At 40.3% G+C, this 20,193-nt stretch overlaps 1 protein-coding gene across 12 annotated transcripts in view; it reads left to right on the top strand.

The window, feature by feature from the left end:
* The first annotated feature begins 1,834 nt into the window (after positions 1-1,834).
* Positions 1,835-20,193, top strand: part of LOC105465058 (protein phosphatase 4 regulatory subunit 3B) — a 72,293-nt gene continuing 53,934 nt past the window's right edge. For 4 of the 12 annotated variants that reach the window (XM_071076717.1, XM_071076722.1, XM_071076719.1 and 1 more), the window contains exons 1-3: positions 1,838-2,433; positions 4,072-4,127; positions 15,485-15,583. In XM_071076717.1, coding sequence (XP_070932818.1) covers positions 2,292-2,433; positions 4,072-4,127; positions 15,485-15,583 — 297 coding nt within the window. In that variant the 5' untranslated portion in view covers positions 1,838-2,291. Of the gene's footprint in view, positions 2,434-4,071; positions 4,128-15,484; positions 15,584-20,193 lie in introns of all 12 variants that reach the window. The other 8 variants (XM_071076721.1, XM_071076714.1, XM_011713288.3 and 5 more) reach the window with 6 other exon arrangements.

Below are 20,193 nucleotides of genomic sequence, written 5' to 3'. Positions count from 1 at the left end.
ATTGTGGGCTTATTTGGTTAACAGCTCTTTGAAGTGGAACTTTGATGACTGCCTGAATTAAAGAACATCTGCTGGGGAAATGTGGTTGTGGGGGGCCCTCAGACTTGGGCAAGCACTAGGCCCTGTGTTTTGGAGGGGTCTGAAATCCATGGAATCATGGGACTGCAGCCACGTGTAGCCCACTCTCCCTTTTTCAAACCATGCTGTGGGCACTCTAGAATTCCCTACCCCAAAAGCCAAGCCTGACTCCAGGGTCTGCATAATCCTCTTCCCAAGTTCAGTCTTCCTGAGGAATAACCAAAGGGTGAGGCTTGGACAGAAGGCTGGAGTGTCTAACATCAGGCTCAAAAATTGTGTGAAGCATTCTGATTCTTCCAAGGCAGCAATGTTATTTTCTCTAAGGTCAAAATACATTTTGTCCACATTCATCACATCGATTAACTGGCTCTATTGTTATGTACTATATTATGATGATTTAGTACATTTTCTGAGGTCTCCTGTAGATTTAAAAAAACGATGAATCCAGATTTTGAAATTATTTCTATCAGCATGTGTTCTGTACACTGACCCACGTTGAAGGGCGTCCACACATAAGGGATCTGGTCAAAACATAAGCACGTTTTAACAAGACCATTGATTTGTTATGACTACAACTCCCAAGATGCACTGCAGGGTCAGTGTGCGCTTCTCGCCTGGTTTTCACCGATCTGGCTAACCAGCTGCACAGAAGTGGCAGCTGAACAAGCTGAGAGACTATATTAAAGAACGAATATAGCGGGGGTGGGGAGCCGGCGTTTATGGTCCCAGCTACTCGGGAGGCTGAGGTGAGAGGATCGCTTGAGCCCTCAAGGCTGAGGCTGCAGTGAGTCGTGATTGCGCCATTGCACTCCAGCCTGGGCGGCAGAGAGGAGACTATCAAAAACAACAACAAAACGAATAAAGGGATTCTACCAAGAGCGAGCTGGTACTGAAATAAACGACACGCTACTACGACCCAGCGCGTGACTATATCCACCGCACAATGTTCGATAATAACCTCAATGCAGAGAATTCCTCCTTCCCTTATTCAGTGCAGAAGACCCCTATAGAGAACGCAGGAAATGCCCACGAGAAACTCAGAAGTATGAAAAAAATCACAGATGTGTTAGGAAAGTAGCTCCCCGCCACTTCCCTAAACTTATCTGCAGATTTACTTTGCAAGGTTACAAAAACAAGAAGAGCACTGTATTTTCATGAAGCGGAAATTGTGCTTTTCAATCGCCAGCTACTAAGAGCCTTAACGGTGAGGCGATCTGCGGGAAACAGGAATTCGTCAACACACTTTTGCACGGATTGCCTGGAGAGTTGTGTCCATAGACAATTCCTGGGCAAATGCTTAATTGTAACAGACTCCATAACGAGGTTTAGTGGGCTTCCATTCGGCTGAAAGGGCTCCACGTTTTTTCTTTTTCACAGAAAGGTTTAAACTTTTTTTTCCCCCTCAGGCGGACGGAGTGAGCTTCCTTCCGTCAAGGTATGAAAGCACTTTTCCTTCCTTTCTGTCCCTGGTTACTCCGCTTCAAGGCTACGTACTTCCCCCGTTTGCTTTGTTTTTTCCTCAGAGCTGAGTCGCTCGGAACGTCACACCGCGCTGCAAGCCAACAACCCGACGAAGTGCAGAACGGCAGTAGCCTTCCACCTAGCGGCCTCTCGCGGCTCAGGCGGGAACCGGGAGATCGCGAGAACCTCCCGCCCAATTGCGACCCCGCGCCAGAAGGCGGGGCCGAAAGAGGAGGAAGTCTCGCTGAAGTACTCCCGCCCTAGTCGGGTACCCCTCCTCGCGAGAGCGCCGAGCACTCCGGCCTGGGAAGCGCGTGCGGAAGCGGAGGTGCTGTTCATGGGACTTGTCGGCCGCCGTAGCCCCTGCTAGGACAGCCCGTGCGAGCCTGCTGGAGGAGGAAGAGAAAGGCAGAGAGAGTCGGGTTACAAGATGGCGGATCTGTAGTAGTTACTGCGGCGGCGGCGGCGGCGGCGGGAGAGCGAGCGAGCCCTGTGGGGCAAAGGGACGGGAGGGTGGGTGTATGCGGGGTTGAAGTGAGAGGTAACCAGGCGTCCGGGCGGAGGGTCTCAGTGGCTCTTGTCACCCCTTCTCGCGGCTGAACCTTTGAAGCCATGGTGAATTCGGGCCTCTCTGGAGCCGCCGCCGCCGCCGCCGCCACCGCCACTATCGCGTCTACCGTCTCCCAAGAGTGAGGGACGCGGACGAGGTGAGCGAGGAGGCGGCGGCTGGAGCGGTGGAGACAGCAGCCACCATGTCGGATACGCGGCGGCGAGTGAAGGTCTATACCCTGAACGAAGACCGGCAATGGGACGACCGAGGCACCGGGCACGTCTCCTCCACTTACGTGGAGGAGCTCAAGGGGATGTCGTTGCTCGTTCGGGCAGAGTCCGACGGTAAGGTTATCGGAACCGTAGAATAGGGGATAGTGCCTCTGATCCGGGCACAGCCTGGGGTTTAGGGCCCTGGGCCCGTTACCGTTGCTACCACTTCGGGACAGCGCGTTGGTTCTGAGCTGACTCTTGTGTACGGCAAAAACAAACTACTGTACTTTTGACTGGACTTATCCTCAGAGACCGAGACTCTGTCCGCCTCCCATCCCTCTTAAGGATTGGACTCCTTCCTTTCCAGTCCCTCCTCTTTTAAAGAGGGGAGAGTGTGAGAGAGAAGGGAGGAACTAGTGAGAGACTAGGTACTGATGTCGCCCTCCTCCCCCTTTATTCCTGTATTTTCTTATCCATTATACGTCTAGTACAAACGGTTTAGCGAAACTTTTCTTTCCGAGTGTCGTTAAAAAACAAAACAAGCCAAAAAAAAAAAAAAAACACTTGTACCAACCAGGTGCCACAGTCGACAGGTGTTGGGGAAAACCAAAAGGCACCTTTTCCTGGCTGTATTTGCTGACTGTTGCCACGATACATGGACACACAAGCACATACATCTTTAGTCTGGGATTTCTTCGGGCTGCCTTTGTAGAAGGCTCTATGAGAAAGTGAATGCCTTACAATCTAAGCAAGTTGGAACACCAGAGCGGGTTGTAAACTGCTGTATTCTTTGGTTTATTGTAGTCATGTGAAGTATTTTAAATTACAAAATGTAGAGCCGTAATTAAAATGCCTTTTATAGTGTAATCTGGACTTGATTTGAACAACTGATATGGGCAGTTAGAAAAACAATCTTAGGTTTATTCTTGACATATTTTGTATTCTTGCTTGTTCCCTTTTATTTTAAATAGTTATCACTTATTTCTACAGAAGGTATTCTTTTGTTCTTCACGAGAAAAGGATAAATGCAGCACTGTAATTTCTACACTAAGTATTTAATCCCTGTCATGATTTTGTTTTGTAATTTGCATTATTTGTTAAACTGGGAATGCAATAAAACAACTTTTGTTAAAAAGAATGGCTTGAAGTGGTCATTTAGACCTTAAAATTTTTATTTCAATAAAATTTTAATAGTCATCTAGTCTCCTTATTCCTTGGTTTGAATGTTGGTTTTAGATGAATATTTTCTTTAAGGGTGTATGGGAATTGGGTGAAATATTTTAGATTAAATATGAAGCCTAGATTTGGAGAGAAAATGTGAATTTGAATACATTTTGTTAAGATGTCCAACTGGGTAAAAAGACATGAAAAGTTTGCGGGTGGTGTGTGTTTTTTTAATTTTTTTTTTTTTTTTTGGAGACAGAGTCTTGCTCTGTTGCCAGGCTGGAGTGCAGTGGCGTGATCTGGGCTCACTGCAACCTCTGCCTCCTGTCTCTCTCTCAAGCGACTCTCCTGTCTCAGCCTCCCGCGTACCTGGGACTGCAGGCACGCGCCACCACTCCCAGCTAATTTTTGTATTTTTAGTAGAGACAGTTTCACCATGTTGGCCAGGACTGTCTCGATCTCTTGACCTCGTAATCTGCCCGCTTCAGCCTCCCAAAGTGCTAGAATTACAGACGTGAACCACCGTGCCCGACTTTAATGTGTATTCTTATTTTTTTCAGGGTTTTATCATCTGAGACTCATTATATATTATTTTTTATCTTTCAGGATCACTACTCTTGGAATCAAAGATAAATCCAAATACTGCATATCAGAAACAACAGGCAAGTAGTTGTTTATCTTTAATTTGAAAGACTTCATCTGTGGTCAAGGAAGTATTAATCTGACAAAGGTGGGAAAACTTTCCTGACAAGAAAAAAACATGTTTGGTAAACAGAGATCATGTGTATTTCTCTTGCAGGTTAAAAGTTTCAGAATGAAAAGTGAAAGTTTTTGTACTGGTGATAATTACCATTTTTGGATTGATCCACTGTTGGTTTATTCTAAGATGTATTTATTAGTATTATTTAACTGTAGTTAGTCAAGTCTCTTCTATACCTTGTACACGAAACCTTTTGTTCTGAGTCATGTTTAAGGGAAATGACATAAAACAAAATTCAAAGGGATACTCTTAAAGCAAGGAAAGCCTATTTGTGGTGTGAAATTAAATCCTTTGACTCAAGTAAAGGTAGAGGTTTTGAAGTAGAAGCATTAAATCCTGCTGTTCAATTGTTGTGTATTTTTAATATAGTAATCAATGGATACCTTATAAAAGTGTACATTGCCAATTATGTAACATCTTCTGTTAATATTTATTGTCTTATTTGGGAAAGAAAATGTGTGTTGTGTTTTAGCATGCCTGATTAATCTGAAAATGGTAGCAGTGATTTGAGCTTTTTTTATTCTGTGAATGTTTTTATTTTTATTATGAAATATATTAAAATTGAAAAGTACAGAGAATAATGGGTGTCTACTGTAACACCACCAGATTTAACAATGTTAACGTTATGCCATATTTGTTTCAAATACTTTTGTAATATTGAACATTATGGATAGAGTTAAAGCTTGTTTGTATCCATCCCGTTCTTTACATTTGCCATCCCCTACATAGGTAACCACTATTCTGAAGTTGATGTGTATTCTTTGTGTACATGCTTTTATACTTTTTCTGCATATGTATGTATCCATAAATAATATGTAGTCTGTTGTGTGTTTTTAAACTTTACACAGTTGATATCGTACTCTTACATGTATTCTGCAGCTTGCATTTTTCACACATTCATTTTGAATATTTGTTCATGTTAACAATGTAGATCTAGTTTTCTTTTTAAACTCTGTATAGTATTCTTATGTATGACATACACCTATTGTTATACATTTGAATTATTTCCAGGTATTTTGTGTGTGTGTGGTATGTAAAGTCACGATGGCAGAGATTTTTGAAGGAAGATAAATTATTTTAGGATTACATTTACAGCATCAGTGCCCACTTCAAGGTTTATGAAAATTTGGATGCCCAGAAACAAGTACTTCATAGTTGGAGGAATAAACTTCTGTCTGTTGTGCAGCTTATTAATACAAAGTCTTACTGTTAAACAATTGTTTTATGTATACAACACATTCTTAATCAGTTATTTGAAATACTTTAAAATTTTCAATATTCAATTCATAGCTTATTTTCTCTGTTTAGAAAATATTGTGTGTCTTTTTTGATGGAGAAACAAATTAAACATTTGTCCTGAATTGAAAACCTAAAGATGTTTCCTATACCTTAGACATTTTAAGGTAGACATTTAAGTAAATTTAATTTCTAAGTTAGCCAAGCAGCTCTTACTCTCTGTCTTTATACCAAGTTTTTACCAGATAATCACTTTTAGTTTGTTTTTGTTTGCTTGCTTCTTTGTAGGGAAAGAAATACTAATTTTTTTGTTTTTTTTACAGTATTTCACTTATCTGCATGAATATAAAGTTATCAGGAACTTTGTTCTTGAATGTAACTAAGTCATAAGCAGTTCCCTACAAATTTAGTTATAATAATGGATTCTCAGATTGTATATAAGATCCTTTAGCTGTTGTTACTTTGGAAAGATCACATTATGGAGTAGGTTTGTATTTAAAATAGTCACCCAGCGTAAGTTAAAAATACACAGTGGTTCTATGAATACTTTAGAATCATTAGGACATGTAGGTAATTTCATGTATGTTACTCTACTAGAAAATTAGTTCTAGATCATTAGTATTTTTGTATACACTAAGTATAAAGTGTTGGAAAAATTGCATTATTTAAAAAAATACACCATTTGGAAATGTTTTCTGTAATCACATGTAAATAATACAATATTTGGGCTTTTTTAAATAGTTTATTTTTTAATTTTTTTTTTTTTTTGCAACATAACATTCAGGTATATAAGATAACTCTAGTAATGAGAAGAATATTGAAACGCTATAAAAGAGTGAAAAACTTGTGTGAATGATATTACCTGTTTAGTTTTGTTTAAATCCAGTACACTTTTCTAATGGAAATCATAGGGCCATTTAGGGGTTATGTTAAACTTAGTTCCTTGTAATGGATGTGGTTTTTCGTATTTTCACCCAAATTTTCAATTTGCATTTTTGAAAATAATTTTTTTGAGAGGATCTTCTGTCCCCTAGGCTGGAGTACAGTGATTTGATCACAGCTCACTGCAGCCTCAACCTCCTGTGCTCAAGCGATCCTCCAGTTTCAGCCTTCTGAGTAGCTGGGATTATGGATGTGAGCCACCATGCTTGACTAATTTTTTAAAACTTTTGTAAAGATGGGATCTCATTATGTTGTCCAGGCTAAATTTGCACTTTTAAAAAATTTATTACACATTTTTTTCGTTGTTGTATTTGTAAAGACGGGGTCTCACTATGTTTGCCCAGGCTAATCTTGAATTCCTGGCCTCGAGTGATCCTTTTGCTTCAGCACCTTCACAGTGCTGGGATTACAGGTGTGAGCCACTGTATTCAGCTTAATTTGTAGTTTTTTGAAGTTACACAAATTGAAATTTCCAAATACAGTAATATTTTTCTATGTTTGTTAGAATTATCCTTTGTAAAAGGCATCATTTAGATTATTCAATAAATTAGTCTAGAAAGTTACTGATTTCCAAATTTTACATGAAGTCTGTTGTTCATTAGTGGAGTTAAAATTTTTTTTAAAATTTGTTTTCAGAGATGGGATCTTACTATGATGCCCAGGCTGAGCTTGAACTCCTAGACTCAAATGATCCTCTCACCTCAGCTTTTCCAGTGGCTGGGACTATAGTAATGCGTTAAAAAATCTTTGTTTCCATTAGTGGGTTTTTTATTAAAAACTTAATGAGTAAGTGAATGAGATGTTTATAGGCCATTTTGCTGTATTAAAATATGTTGACTATGCCAAGCATGGTGGCTCACACCTGCAGTCCCAGCACTTTGGGAGGCCAAGGCAGGAGGATCCCTTGAGCTCAGGATTTCGGGAACAGCCTGCACAACATAGCAAGACCCCATCTCTACAAAAAAAAAAAAATTCAAAAATTGTCCAGGTGTGGTGGTGTGCAGCTGTAGTGCCAGCTACTTTGGGAGCTGAGACGGGAGGATCATTTGAGCTTGGGAGGTCAAGACTGTAGTAAGCCATGATTGTACCACTGCACTCCAGTCAGAGAGACAAAGCCAGGCCCTGTCTCAAAAAAAAAAAAAAAAGTTGAGTAAATTCAGAGGGGAATGTTTAACATTCTTCTTTTAACATTACAGTTTTAAAATGAGCCAACTACTAAATTGTGTGCTCAAGATACATCTTTTCTTTCAAAAATGAAGTACCGAATTGTGAGCTTAAAAGGAGTTAGAATGAGTCAAGCTGAATGTCATATGACTGGATATTGAAAAGTCATTATTGATTCACATCACTTCCTTACTGTGCACAATACTGAAGTAGTTAATGGAAGAAGATGTACTTACTCAATAAACTTAAGCATTTAAACATGTTGGAAAGAGAAGAGAATCATTATATGATACAACATGAAATAAGATACCTGATAGGTGTGACAGAAATTTTAAGTTACTTAACATCAGTCCCACTAATACTGACTAAATCAAAAGCAGAGTCAAAGCGAGGTATGGTGGCATGTGCTTGTGGTCCCAGCTACTTGGGAGGCTGAGGCTGGAGGATCACTTAAGGCCAGGAGTTTGAGGCTGTAGTATGCTATGATTGTGCCTGTGCATGGCCATTGCACCCCAGCCTGGGCAACATATCTTAAAAAAATAATAAAAACGAGTCCTACTAGGCACAGTGGCTCAACACATAATCTCAACACTTTGGGAGGCTGAGGCCGGAAGATCACTTCAGTCCAGGAGTTCAAGACCAGCCTGAGCAACATACTGAGACTCTGTCGCTACAAAAAATATAAAAATAAATTAGCCGGGCATGGTGACACACACCTGTAGTCCCAGCTACTTGGGAAGGTGAGGTGGGAGAATTGCTTGGGCCCAGGAGGGCAGTGCTGCAGTGAGCTGTGATTGTGCTACCGTACTTCAGCCTGGGCGATAGAGCAAGATTGTCTCAAAAAAAAAAAAAGAGTCATAAGAATGTGTACCTATTTAACACAGTTGTGTATTAACTGGGTTTAGGAAAATCCTCATTGCAGTTTTATTTGGAGGCAGGACGTAACAGGTGAAACAGATACAGAATGATAGTAAGATAGCTGATAACAAATGTTTTACCACAGTCTTCACTGAAAGCCCATGAAAGCATTTCACACATGAGGCAACAAAGGTACAGAAAGGGTAAGATTCTTGACTGAGATTATACGGCAGGTATGTGCTGACACAAAATATAAAAAGTAAACTTGTATTCCACAGACTTAAAGCAATAGAAAATTAAGGAAGAGGTTAATGTAAGCTGGAATCATTAAGAAAAACTTCATTCCTGGTGGTTGTGGAAGGAACTGTGATAGGGAAGGAAATATACCTGCTACACAAGGTATTAAGCCTATCTGTAGCAGTAGTTTCTTTTTTCCCCCCCTTAATCCCAAATGTGATAATACACAGGTTCAGAAGGGGACATTACAGGTTCTTGAGTAGGGGCCTAAAGTGATACTGTGTTTAAAGAAAAGAGTGTGGCAATGTTATGAATAATAAATTGGGGAGGAGGGATAGGGTGGAGCAGAAGATCTTTGAGTAGCAAAACCTTTTACAATAATTCAGATACAAAAAATGAAAGTCTATTCCACCATGGTAAATGGACGTCAAGGAACAGAGCTCCAGTATATTTTCAAGAAAGTGCTGGAAAATTTGGTAAATGATTAAATATGAAAGACAAGGAATCAAAGGTCACTGGTAGTGTTTTTGAATCTGGCCAGGAAAATGATGGTTCTTTCCAGAAAGTGGGAAGTTAAGCAGGTTTACATTAATCTTTTGGTTTGAGGCTTATTTAAAAAAAATTTTTTTTAGTATGTAATATATTAGCCCAGTTAAAAATTCAAAAGGTATTTATTGAAGTCTCTTTCCCACGCCAGATTCTGTCCATACAGTTTCCCTCGCTAGAGGCCACTCACACCAGTTTCTTATATATCTTGCCGGAGATATGCATATGTAAGCAAATATGCATACAATTGTAGGTATTTTTTCCCTTTTATTGGTATAAATGGTAGCATACTATGTACTGTTTTGTGCATTGCTTTTTTTTTTTTCATCTGGGCTTATAATAAATATAGTAAAATAAATGGAAAGAGATTTTTTTTTTTTTTTTTTTGGCGACACAGTCTTGCTTTGTTGCCGAGGCTGGAGTGCAGTGGCGCGATCATGGCTCATGGCTTCATGATCATGCATCATGGATCATGGCCTTGACTTCTGGGCTCAGGCTCCCACCTCAGCCTCCTGAGTAGCTGGGACTGCAGGTGTGCACACGATGCCTGGCTAATTTTTTGTAGATATGGGATTTTGCCATGTTGCTCAGGCTGGTCTTGAACTCCTTAGCTAAAGCAGCCCACCCACCTTGGCCTTCCAAAGTACTGGGATTACAGACATGAGCCGCCACACCCAGCCCATGAAAAGGTCTCAAAAGGAACATCTGGGAATAGAGATAGGGTAAGACTTTCCAGCAGGAGATTATAACTTAAGAATCATAAAAGGCCTGGCGTGCCAGTAGTGGTCCCAGCTTTTTGGGGCTGAGGCAGGAGGATGGCTTGAGACCAGGAGTTTGAGGCTGTAGTTCGTGATGATCACACCTGTGAATAGCCAACTGCACTCCAGCCTTAAAAAAAAAAAAAAAAAAATCAGATTAATTATGAATTTTTAGCTGCAAGGTAACCTTCTTTGAGGTACTAGCTATAAATTGAGAAAAGAACAGAGCTCAAGACTGAGTCTTGTTGATCTGACCACATTTATTCATTCATCCAGAAATACCTCATTGAATGCTGCTTCTGGCTGGTCACTATCTTTCGTTTGGAACTTTTTGGAGGCAGGGCGGTGGTTTTTAGATGAGACTGTCTCCCAGCCAAGAGCACAGTGGCATGATCATGTCTCACTGCAGCCTTGACCTCCTAGGTGCGATCCTCTCACTTCAGCCTTCTGAGTAGCTGAGACTGCAGGCACATACCACCATGCCTGGCTAATTTTTTTAATTTTTAGTAGAGATGAGGTCTCACTATGATGCCCAGGCTGGTCTCAAACTCCTGCACTCAAACAGTTCTCCCTCCTTGGCCTCCCAAAGTGCTGGGATTACAGGCGTGAGCCTCCACATCCAGCCAAGCTGGGCTTTTTGTTTTTGTTTATTAGAGTTTCACTCTTGTTGCCCAGGCTGGAGTGCAGTGGCGCAATCTCGGCTCACTGCAACCTCCACCTCCCAGGTTCAAGCAATTCTCCTGCCTCAGCCTCCCTAGTAGCTAGGATTACAGACATGAACCACCACGCCCAGCTAATTTTGTATTTTTAGTAGAGACGGGGTTTCTCCATGTTGGTCAGGCTGGTCTTGAACTCCCGACCTCAGATGATCTGCCTGCCTTGGCCTCCCAAAGTGCTGGGATTACAGGCATGAGCCACCACGTCTGGCCATTGGGATTTTTAAAGTAAGCTTTTGAAGAGTTTATGCAAAGTGATGGCATGATCCAGAATACTTGGTATCGATCTGTGGAATTGAAGAGAAGCAATAAGTGGGAAACTCATTGGGAGATTGTTGCATAGTCCAAGCAAAAGATAATGTTGGATTGGATTGAGGTGATAGAGATGGAGAGAGATGGATGGATTTTGTGATACATATCGAAGGTAGAATTTACAGGGCGTGCGATGGATCAGTTATTGGTAATCAGGAAGAAGGAAGATCCATAACCATTGACTGTTTCCCAAGGTCAGTCCTTAGCATTGGAAAATAACTCTAAATATAAACCCCATTTAGTTTCTGGTATGTTGACGAGATCAGAGAAAATAATTTAAGTTGAAGTTTAGAATGAGGGGCTGGGTGCAGTGGCTCCCACCTGTAATCCCAGCACTTTGGGAGCCCAAGGCTAGCAGATTACCTGAGGTTGGGGGTTCAAGACCAGCCTGGCCAACATGGTGAAAGCCTGTCTCTACTAAAAACACAAAAATTATCCGAGTGTGGGGGCACACACCTGTAATCCCAGCTACTCAGGAGGCTGAGGCAGGAGAATCACTTGAACCCAAAGGTGGAGGTTGCAGTGAGCCAAGATTGTACCACTGCACTCCAACCTGGGCAACAGAGTGAGACACTGTATCAAAAAAAAGAAGAGCAAAAGAAAGTGATGATGAAAAGGTGCTCAGTTACCTTAATTCAGATTTCAGTGTTTACCTGGACCTTCTCTCAGAATATTGATTGTAGCCAAAATGGGAAAGGCACTGGATGGCTGGATAAAGCGTTTTAGATTTCATTCTATTAGTCATATCCATTGACCTGACTGTAGATACTACTGTCTATAGATCTAGACACCAGAAAGACCAAGGCATGATTAGAAAATTGTGACTTTGAACCCCATCCCCCAACCTCCAGAAGGGGAGAGGGACTGGGGGTTTATTAATCACCAGTGGCCAGTGATTTACTTAATCATATCTGTTTAATGAAGCCTCCATAAAAGCCCAGTAGGACTGGGTTTGGAGAGCTCCCAGATAACTAAGTGGAAGTTCCTGGAGGATGATGTCCCCAGGGAGGTAATGCAACCTTTGAGCCTCTTACCCCATACTTTGCTCTATACCTATCTTCATTTGTATCCTTTAAAATATCCTTTATATTATAATAAACTGGTAAATACAACTGATTCCCTGCATTCTGTGATAGCAAATTAATCAAATCCAAGGAGGGGGTCATGGGAAGCCTGATTTATAGCCATTTGGTTGAAAGCATAGGTAAAACAACCCAGTCTTGCAGTTGGCGTTAGAAGTAGGGGCAGTCTTGTAGGGCTGAGCCCTCAACTGTGGTATCTGACGGTGTCTCCAGGTAAACAGTGTCAAAGGTGAATTGGAGAATACCCACCTGGTGTCTAGTATAGAACTGATTGATATTGGTGGGGAGAAATCCCCACACTTCTTGGTGATGAAGGTGACAGCAGTGATTTGTATTGTGAGAGTATAGTATGAGAAACAGTTTGTTTATTCCTATATTCTCATACCCACCTTTTGTGAATTATTGTAGCCTATATGTGGAGATAACTGCAAATATTTTGTAATTTAAACTGTCCTAACTCAAACAAAATGGATAGGTGCCTTAAAAGGGGTTGATAATGATATAAGTACAAATGAACTACATAATGGTTAAATTAACATTTACTGCTTAACTGTCAACCATGCGACAAAGCAGAAACAATGATGTAATAGATCTGACAAGAAGTTACCCCCTCAGAAAGTTCAGTTATTAAAAAGATACTTTTTTTAAACTTTTTTTTTTTTTTTTTTTGAGACAAAGTCTCGCTCTTGTCCCCTAGGCTGGAGTGCAATGGTGCAATCTCGGCTCACTGAAATCTCCACGTCCTGGGTTCAAGTGATTCCCCTGCCTCAGCCTCCCGAGTAGTTGGGATTACAGGTGCCTGCCACCACACCCAGCTAATTTTTGTATTTTTAGTAGAGATGGGGTTTCAACCATGTTGGCCAGGCTGGTCTCAAACTCCTGACCTCAGGTGATCCACCCGCCTCGGCCTCCCAAAGTGCTGGGATTACAGGTGTGAGCCACCATGCCTGACCGATAATTTTTTTTTAAATTAGATATGGGAGTCTCACTGCATTGCCCAGGCTGGTCTCAATCTCCTGGCCTCAATTGATCCACTTGCCTTAGCCTCCCAAAATGCTAAGATTACAGACTTGAGCCATTGCATTCTACGAAAGAATAATTTTAAATATGGATTTATATCCACTGTTATGTTTGGGTATCTTATGCCTTAAGTGTGTATTGAGTTTTAATACTAACTAATGATATGGAGCCATTACAGTTCAAACATTTAAAAATTTTGCTTATGTTCTTATAAGCCTTTTCTATTTCAGCATGTGTTTTATAATGCATTAATATGCTAATATATTCTTGTATATAATATATAAGCAAATTAAACTACAGTCAAAAATGTTCTGGAGATCACTGTTTGTGAAGCTATTTTGAGGAAGGCTCTAAGAAGATGACTTGGGAATGTAGGGAGCCTGAGCGGGTACCCTGGTGTTTTAACCAGCACTGACCAGAGTAGCTCTATTTATATCTTTTTTATATATGGAGGTTCTTAGTAAATTTTTGTTTGTAAAAGGGGTTCTGTTTTTTTTAAAAAAGGTTTGAAAACTTTTGTGGATGATGAGAGAAACCGAAGGATTTTTTTTTTTTTTTTGAGACAGAGTCTTGCACTGTCGCCAGGCTGGAGTGCAGTGGCACAATCTCGGCTCACTGCAACCTCTGCCTCCCGGGTTCAAGCGATTCTTCTGCCTTAGCCTCCCAAGTAGCTGGGACTACAGGCACGCACCACCACACCCAGCTAATTTTTGTATTTTTAGTGGAGATGGGGTTTCATCATGTTAACCAGGATGGTCTGCTCTTGACCCCGTGATCTGCCTGCCTTGGCCTCCCAAAGTGTCGGGATTACAGGTGTGAGCCTCCACGCCTGGCTGAAACTGAAGGATTTTAGACAAAGGAGTGACTTGAGAGAATTTTAGACTAACTCTGGTAGCAAGTTTCTCCCAAAAAGCATAGCCAGGAAGAAGGTAGAACACCGATTTCTAGCTATTTTTACCTGATGACACAGAAAATAAGAAGTATTAATCTGAGGCCTGGATTAATTAAATAATATTTTTCATTTACTGTTTAAAGCCAAAAAGTACTGAAATGTTCCCATTTTCAAAACTTTGTCTTTGATCTGGAGATGATTTTTAGTTTGTATTCATGTCAGGTTATCATATTTATAAGTACTAGTTAAATGAACAAATTATTACATATAAGGTGTTTTGTAGATTATATTTTTGGTAGAGTATAAACTCAATTTGTATTTGTTTGAAAATCAAAGTTTTAGCCATATTAAACTTTCATTATTATATATCCTTTAAAGATTGTTCATTTGAGTATTGCATAGTGTTTTTAGTGTTTAAAAATGTGTGTGTAGGCTGGGTGCAGTGGCTCACACCTGTAATCCCAGCACTTTGGGAGGTCGAGGCAGACGGACTGCTTGAGCCCAGGAGTTGGAGTTCCAGACCAACCTGGGCAAAATGGTGAAACCCTGTCTCTACAAAAAATTAGTGTGGCGTGGTGTGTGCACCTGTAGTCCCAGCTACTCGGGAGGCTGAGGTGGGAGGATTGCTGGGGCCTAGGAGGTCAAGGCTGCAGTGAGTCGTGATTATACCCTTACACTCTAGCCTGGTCACAGAGCAAAACCCTGTCTCAGGGGGGAAACAAAAAACAACAACAAAATATATATATGTATATTTGTGTGTGTGTGTGTGTGTGTGTGTGGTGTATGTTTTATTTTAAATCCAAACTTTAGTTTCTAATACAAGGGTTGACGACCTTTTCCTAAAAGCGTAACTAACCCTTTGGTAGGCATGTAATCGAAGACGTTCTAGGAGACTGCTTACCTAAACCTTGGGCTAATTTTTCTACACCCTAAGGTACTGAACTGGGTGCTGTTGGTAGCACTTGTAAATAAGAGCAAATAGCTTTGTTTCACCATGGTGTTGCATTTCTTAAGATCCTGAAGTCTTTTCCAGATTAAAAAAAAAAAATGGCAAAAATAGAGTTAAGCCTTAACCTATTTTCAGGTATTAGTTAGCTTACTTTTAACCAGCTCAAAGGGAAGGATAAATACATAGGTGGTTAGTGAATGGGACAGCTGATTTTCTAGAAGCAACAGAAAGTAGATGGTTGGAATGTCTTTGTTACAGTTTTAACCAAGAATGGCTAGCCTTTTTATAAATATTATTTGGGTAACATGAGTCAGAGCCTACTAACCTGTTTTAATATTTTTTGTTTTAGAAAATTGCTCAGTGTCATTTTTAGTACCAAAGCTATTTTATTGCCAATATATTACTAATAATGCCAATCGAATATACATTTATTACTTTTATCGGGGCATTTGTCATTGCTGTGTTTTCAGTCCTCTTGATTTTTATTTATACTTTGTAGATATCTCTTTTCTAGTGTGATGATATAGAAATATTTATTTTTAAACAGGATACATTAATTGTTTGGTCAGAAGCAGAGAACTATGATTTGGCTCTGAGTTTTCAGGAAAAAGCTGGCTGTGATGAGATCTGGGAAAAAATTTGTCAGGTGAGTTTCTTTTTATAGTATTTAACTTAACGTTTGCATCTTTTCTTGAATTTTTGTTTCCTTTTTACTTCAAACATGTATTAGGATGTGGAGAGATAGATAGTGTCTTAATGTGAGACTTGATAATATAACTTGAAATTTTTTTATATTCTACAGCAAATTATTTTACTTCAAGTTTTTTAAAAACAACTTTGTCATAGTTTTGTTTTACCACTTTAGATTTTGATAGCATATACTCATAATTAATACCTTATATTATAGAGTGGCAAGTACTTTAAACAAACCAAAAGAAGATTAAGTAATTAAGTCAGGCTTTTAGATTAAAAATAATAAATATTTGGTCATATGTTTGCCTGATGTTTATGAATACCGTACGAGGCACTAATGATCAACAGTATTCATGACTTCAGTTTATGTGGAACTTAGAGTGTAGTAGGATATATAGAATATGTGGTAACTCTTAAGTAACTAGAATTTTTTTAAAAGAAACCTTTTATTTTAGAACAGTTTTAGATTTACAGAAAATATAACTATAATGGAGAAGACAAACATCTCTTATTTATAACTAAGATATTGATTTACATATCTGCTGGAACATAAATTTATATGGTGGATAATTTAGTGATTTCTGTATAAGATTATCCTTGTCCCATCCTACTACCCCACCTCTATATGTCAACACCTACTTTTTAATACATGTTCTTGGATATAAATGTATTTGTCCACCCGGACGCAATTGCTCACACCTGTAATCCTAGCGCTTTGGAAGGCCGAGGCAGGCGGGTAACCTGAAATCAGGAGTTCGAGACCAGCCTGGCTAACACGGTGAAACCTCATCTCTACTCAAAGTACAAAAATTAGCTGGGCGTGGTAGCGCATGCCTGTAGTCCCAGCCACTAGGGTGACTGAGGCAGGAGAATAGCTCGAACCTGTGAGGGAGGTTGCAGTGAGCCAAAATCATGCTACTGTACTCCAGCCTGGGCGACAGAGTAAGACTGTCTCAAAAAAAAAAAAAAAAAAAGTGTTCGTCCTAGAAATTTTTGTGGAAATTTGTTTATTACTGCTTTCACTTAGGTAGTTTCAGGAGGTCTCCAAGAATGCTCTCAATTTGCATAATTCATTGGAAAGACTCAACAGAATTCAGCAAAACGTTATACTCACAGTTAGCGTTTATTACAGCAAAATGATACAGATTCAAATAGCCAATGGGAAAAGGTGCATAGGGTAGGGTCTAGGAGAGTTCCAGGCTTGAGCTTCCAATTCTCTCCCCCAGTGGAATCATGCAGACAGCACTTACTTCTTTCTCCCAGCAGTGATATATGGCAGCACACATTCAGTACGGCCAACCAGAGAAGTTTACCCAAACCTTTGTGTCCAGGGTTTTCATTGGGGATTAGGGTTTACGTAAGCATGGCTTACCACCTGTGTGGCTAACCTTATTCCAGCACCTCCAGAGGTCAAGAATATCTTGTGGTCCAAGGCCCCCACCATATACCACATTGTTAGCATAGTATGTCTGGCATAGATGAAGGCCCCCAGGTAAACAAAAACACTATTATGAAGCAGGATATTCTGAGTGCTTAGAGTTTACCTCTCTGGAGCTAGATAAGGGCCAAACTTTTCCTTTGGCAAGGTCAGTCCTTTACTGCACAGGCCACTCCTTGACCAAGACTCTCTTACACCAAAATGATCATATTTGTGTGAGCATCTACATTTAGTATAGGATTTATATCACAGATGGAGAAATAATATCAGTATGAATATACCTAGCATTTGGGGCCAGTGTGGAGTAGAAACAGGTTTGAAGACACAACTAACTTTTCCTGTAAAACCGTGTCATACCTTTTGTATTTTTGTACTACTTTGATTTCTTATTTCTCTCCTTGATCTGCAGATTTTACCTTATGATAAACTTGCACAGAACTGTATACCATAGAAACTGATAGTCAACAAAATCCAGCTTTTTGTCAGTCCAGTGATTTTTTTCTTCTTCTTAGGTTCCAGACCATGATTCTGTAGGGCCAGTGACTTTCCTTTTTCTTAGTTTAATTATTCAAATAACTCAGCATGGGCCAGTGATTTTTCTATCAGCATTACATCCTCAGGAAGCTTTAACTCAATATCCCAGTACATTTGATCATCAATATCAGTATTATAAGATTTATGTAGATAAGGTAGTTGGATGAACAATACTAGTGTTACACCATATCACAGTATGGTAGTAGATGTAACTTGAAAAGTAACAGTTGATAGATTCTAGCACATTACTAGAATCCCACTTAGTCATTAACAGTTGGTCTGGGACTGGGCATGGTGGCTCACGCCTGTAATCCCAGCACTTTGAGAGGCCAAGGCGTGCGTATCACGAGGTCAGGAGATTGAGACCATCCTGGCTAACACAGTGAAACCCCGTCTCTACTAAAAATACAAAAAATTAGCCAGACGTGGTGGTGGGCGCCTGTAGTCCCAGCTACTTGGGAGGCTGAGGCAGGAGAATGGTGAGAACCCGGGAGGCAGAGCTTGCAGTGAGCCAAGATTGCGCCACTGCACTCCAGCCTGAGCTACAGAGCGAGACTCTGTCTCAAAAAAAAAACAACAGTTGGTCTGGTTCATCATCATATTGTATGATGAAATGTCTCCCAGAGCAGTGTCATTCTTCGAAGCTTACCGGCTCCCATTTAACCTAGTCAGGTTTCAAGAGGAGGGGTGGTCTTGGCAAACCTATTGCTTCACCCTTCCAGGCATCTGTTATAACTGAGCCAAGAGACAATGTCATCTCTTGGCCTTCAGCCTTTCTTGAGGCATCACTGCTTTTTTTTTTTTTTTGAGACATCGTCTAGCTGTCCCCAGGCTAGAATGCAGTGGTGTGATCTCAGCTCACTGCAACCTCTGCCTCCCAGGCTCAAGGGATTCTCCTACTTCAGCCTGCTAATAGCTGGGACTACAGGTGTGCGCCACCATGCCTGGCTAATTTTTGTATTTTTTGTAGAGACGAGGTTTCATCATGTTGCACAGGCTGGTCTTGAACTCCTGAGCTTGTGATCTGCCTGCCTCAGCCTCCCAAAGTGCTGAGATTACAGGCATGAGTGACAGCCCCCAGCTTAGGCACCAATGTTAATACTGAATTTTCCTTCTTACGTTACTCATTTTTTCATTTTTTTTTCCTCTTTTACTGTTTCTCCTTTCCATTTGTCGTTATTTTTAAAAATTTTATATTTATTCTTTGTCATTGATTTTTATTCAGACTTTTCCACCTTTGGAAGGGATATTAGATGGAAGGGATGGTCCAGCAAAGTTAACTCTTTACATCAGCATTACATCCTCAGGAAGAGTACCACTCAGTACTCTACTTCTTAAAGTCTATGCATGTTGCTGAATATGTATTTAGTTTTTTGCTCCTAACTACTGCATGATATTTCACAGAATCATACGTCATGTTTTACTTTTTCAGTTCTGGGAAGTCATTGCTGATCTTTGAAAGAACAATTTCAGTTTCAATAAGCGCCATATTACTTAATTATTTCTTAACCACCCCCCTCCCCTGCCTTTTTTTTTTTTTTTTTTTTTTTTTTTTTTGTGGCAGAGTTTCACTCTTGTTGCCCAGGCTGGAGTGCAATGGCATGATCTTGGCTCACTGCAACCTCCGCCTCCTGGGTTCAAGCGGTTCTCCTGCCTCAGCCTCTCAAGTAGCTGGGATTACGGGCATGCACCACCATGCCCAGCTAATTTTGTACTTTTAGTAGAGACGGGGTTTCTCCATGTTGGTCAGGCTGGTCTTGAACTCCCAACCTCAGGTGATCTGCCCGCCTCGGCCTCCCAAAGTGCTGGGATTATGGGAGTGAGCCACCACGCCCAAGCTTAACCCCTTATAATGAGAAAATCGAACAAAAAAGCTTCCCTGAAAAAGTTTGATGGTTCAGATGGTTCAGAGTGTCTTAAGGGGAATGGAGAATGATGAAATAGAAGGAACCATTGTAGATAAATAAATTATAAAAACAAGAGCAAAGATAATTTTGATATGTTTAGCTTTGAGAAAGCATAAATTTAGAAGTACATATGGAAATGTTAACCTTAGGAAATGGTATGGACATTTTCTTTGAAGTGAATGAAAGAAATGTGTGAAGGTAAGTTATGAGATGGAGAAATGTTAGAGGAAGTTGAGTACTGATGGACTTTTTATTCAAAGGAAACCTCTTATCTTCTGAGACTTAAAGGTGAAGGTAATGTTTGAGAAGTTGGAAAGTGAAAAAAAAATTTAAAGCAGCAGCTGTAAGGGATGACGATAGGATTATGGAATAGAGAATTTTTATTGAAAAACCCTATCTATAGTGTAGATTTATTGTGAATCCATACAGCAGAGTTCATTGGCTATCTTTGAGATGTTATAATCAGATTGTGTTGTAGCAACACAATCCTAAAATTTCAATGGCTTGTGACAACAAAAGTTGATTTCTCCTTAATGCTGTTTGACCAATAGGGGAAGGGGCCCTGCTCATGTGAGTCATTCAGGGACCAAGCTGGAAGAGAATTCATTTTATTTTATTTTATTTTTTTATTTTATTTTTTGAGACAGAGTCTTGCTCTGTCTCCCAGGCTGGAGTGCAGTGGTG

The sequence above is a fragment of the Macaca nemestrina genome, chromosome 13 (genome assembly GCF_043159975.1).
Source record: "Macaca nemestrina isolate mMacNem1 chromosome 13, mMacNem.hap1, whole genome shotgun sequence".
Taxonomy (NCBI): domain Eukaryota; kingdom Metazoa; phylum Chordata; class Mammalia; order Primates; family Cercopithecidae; genus Macaca; species Macaca nemestrina.
Note: the sequence above shows the minus strand (reverse complement) of the source record. Positions and strands in the feature narration are given on the sequence as shown.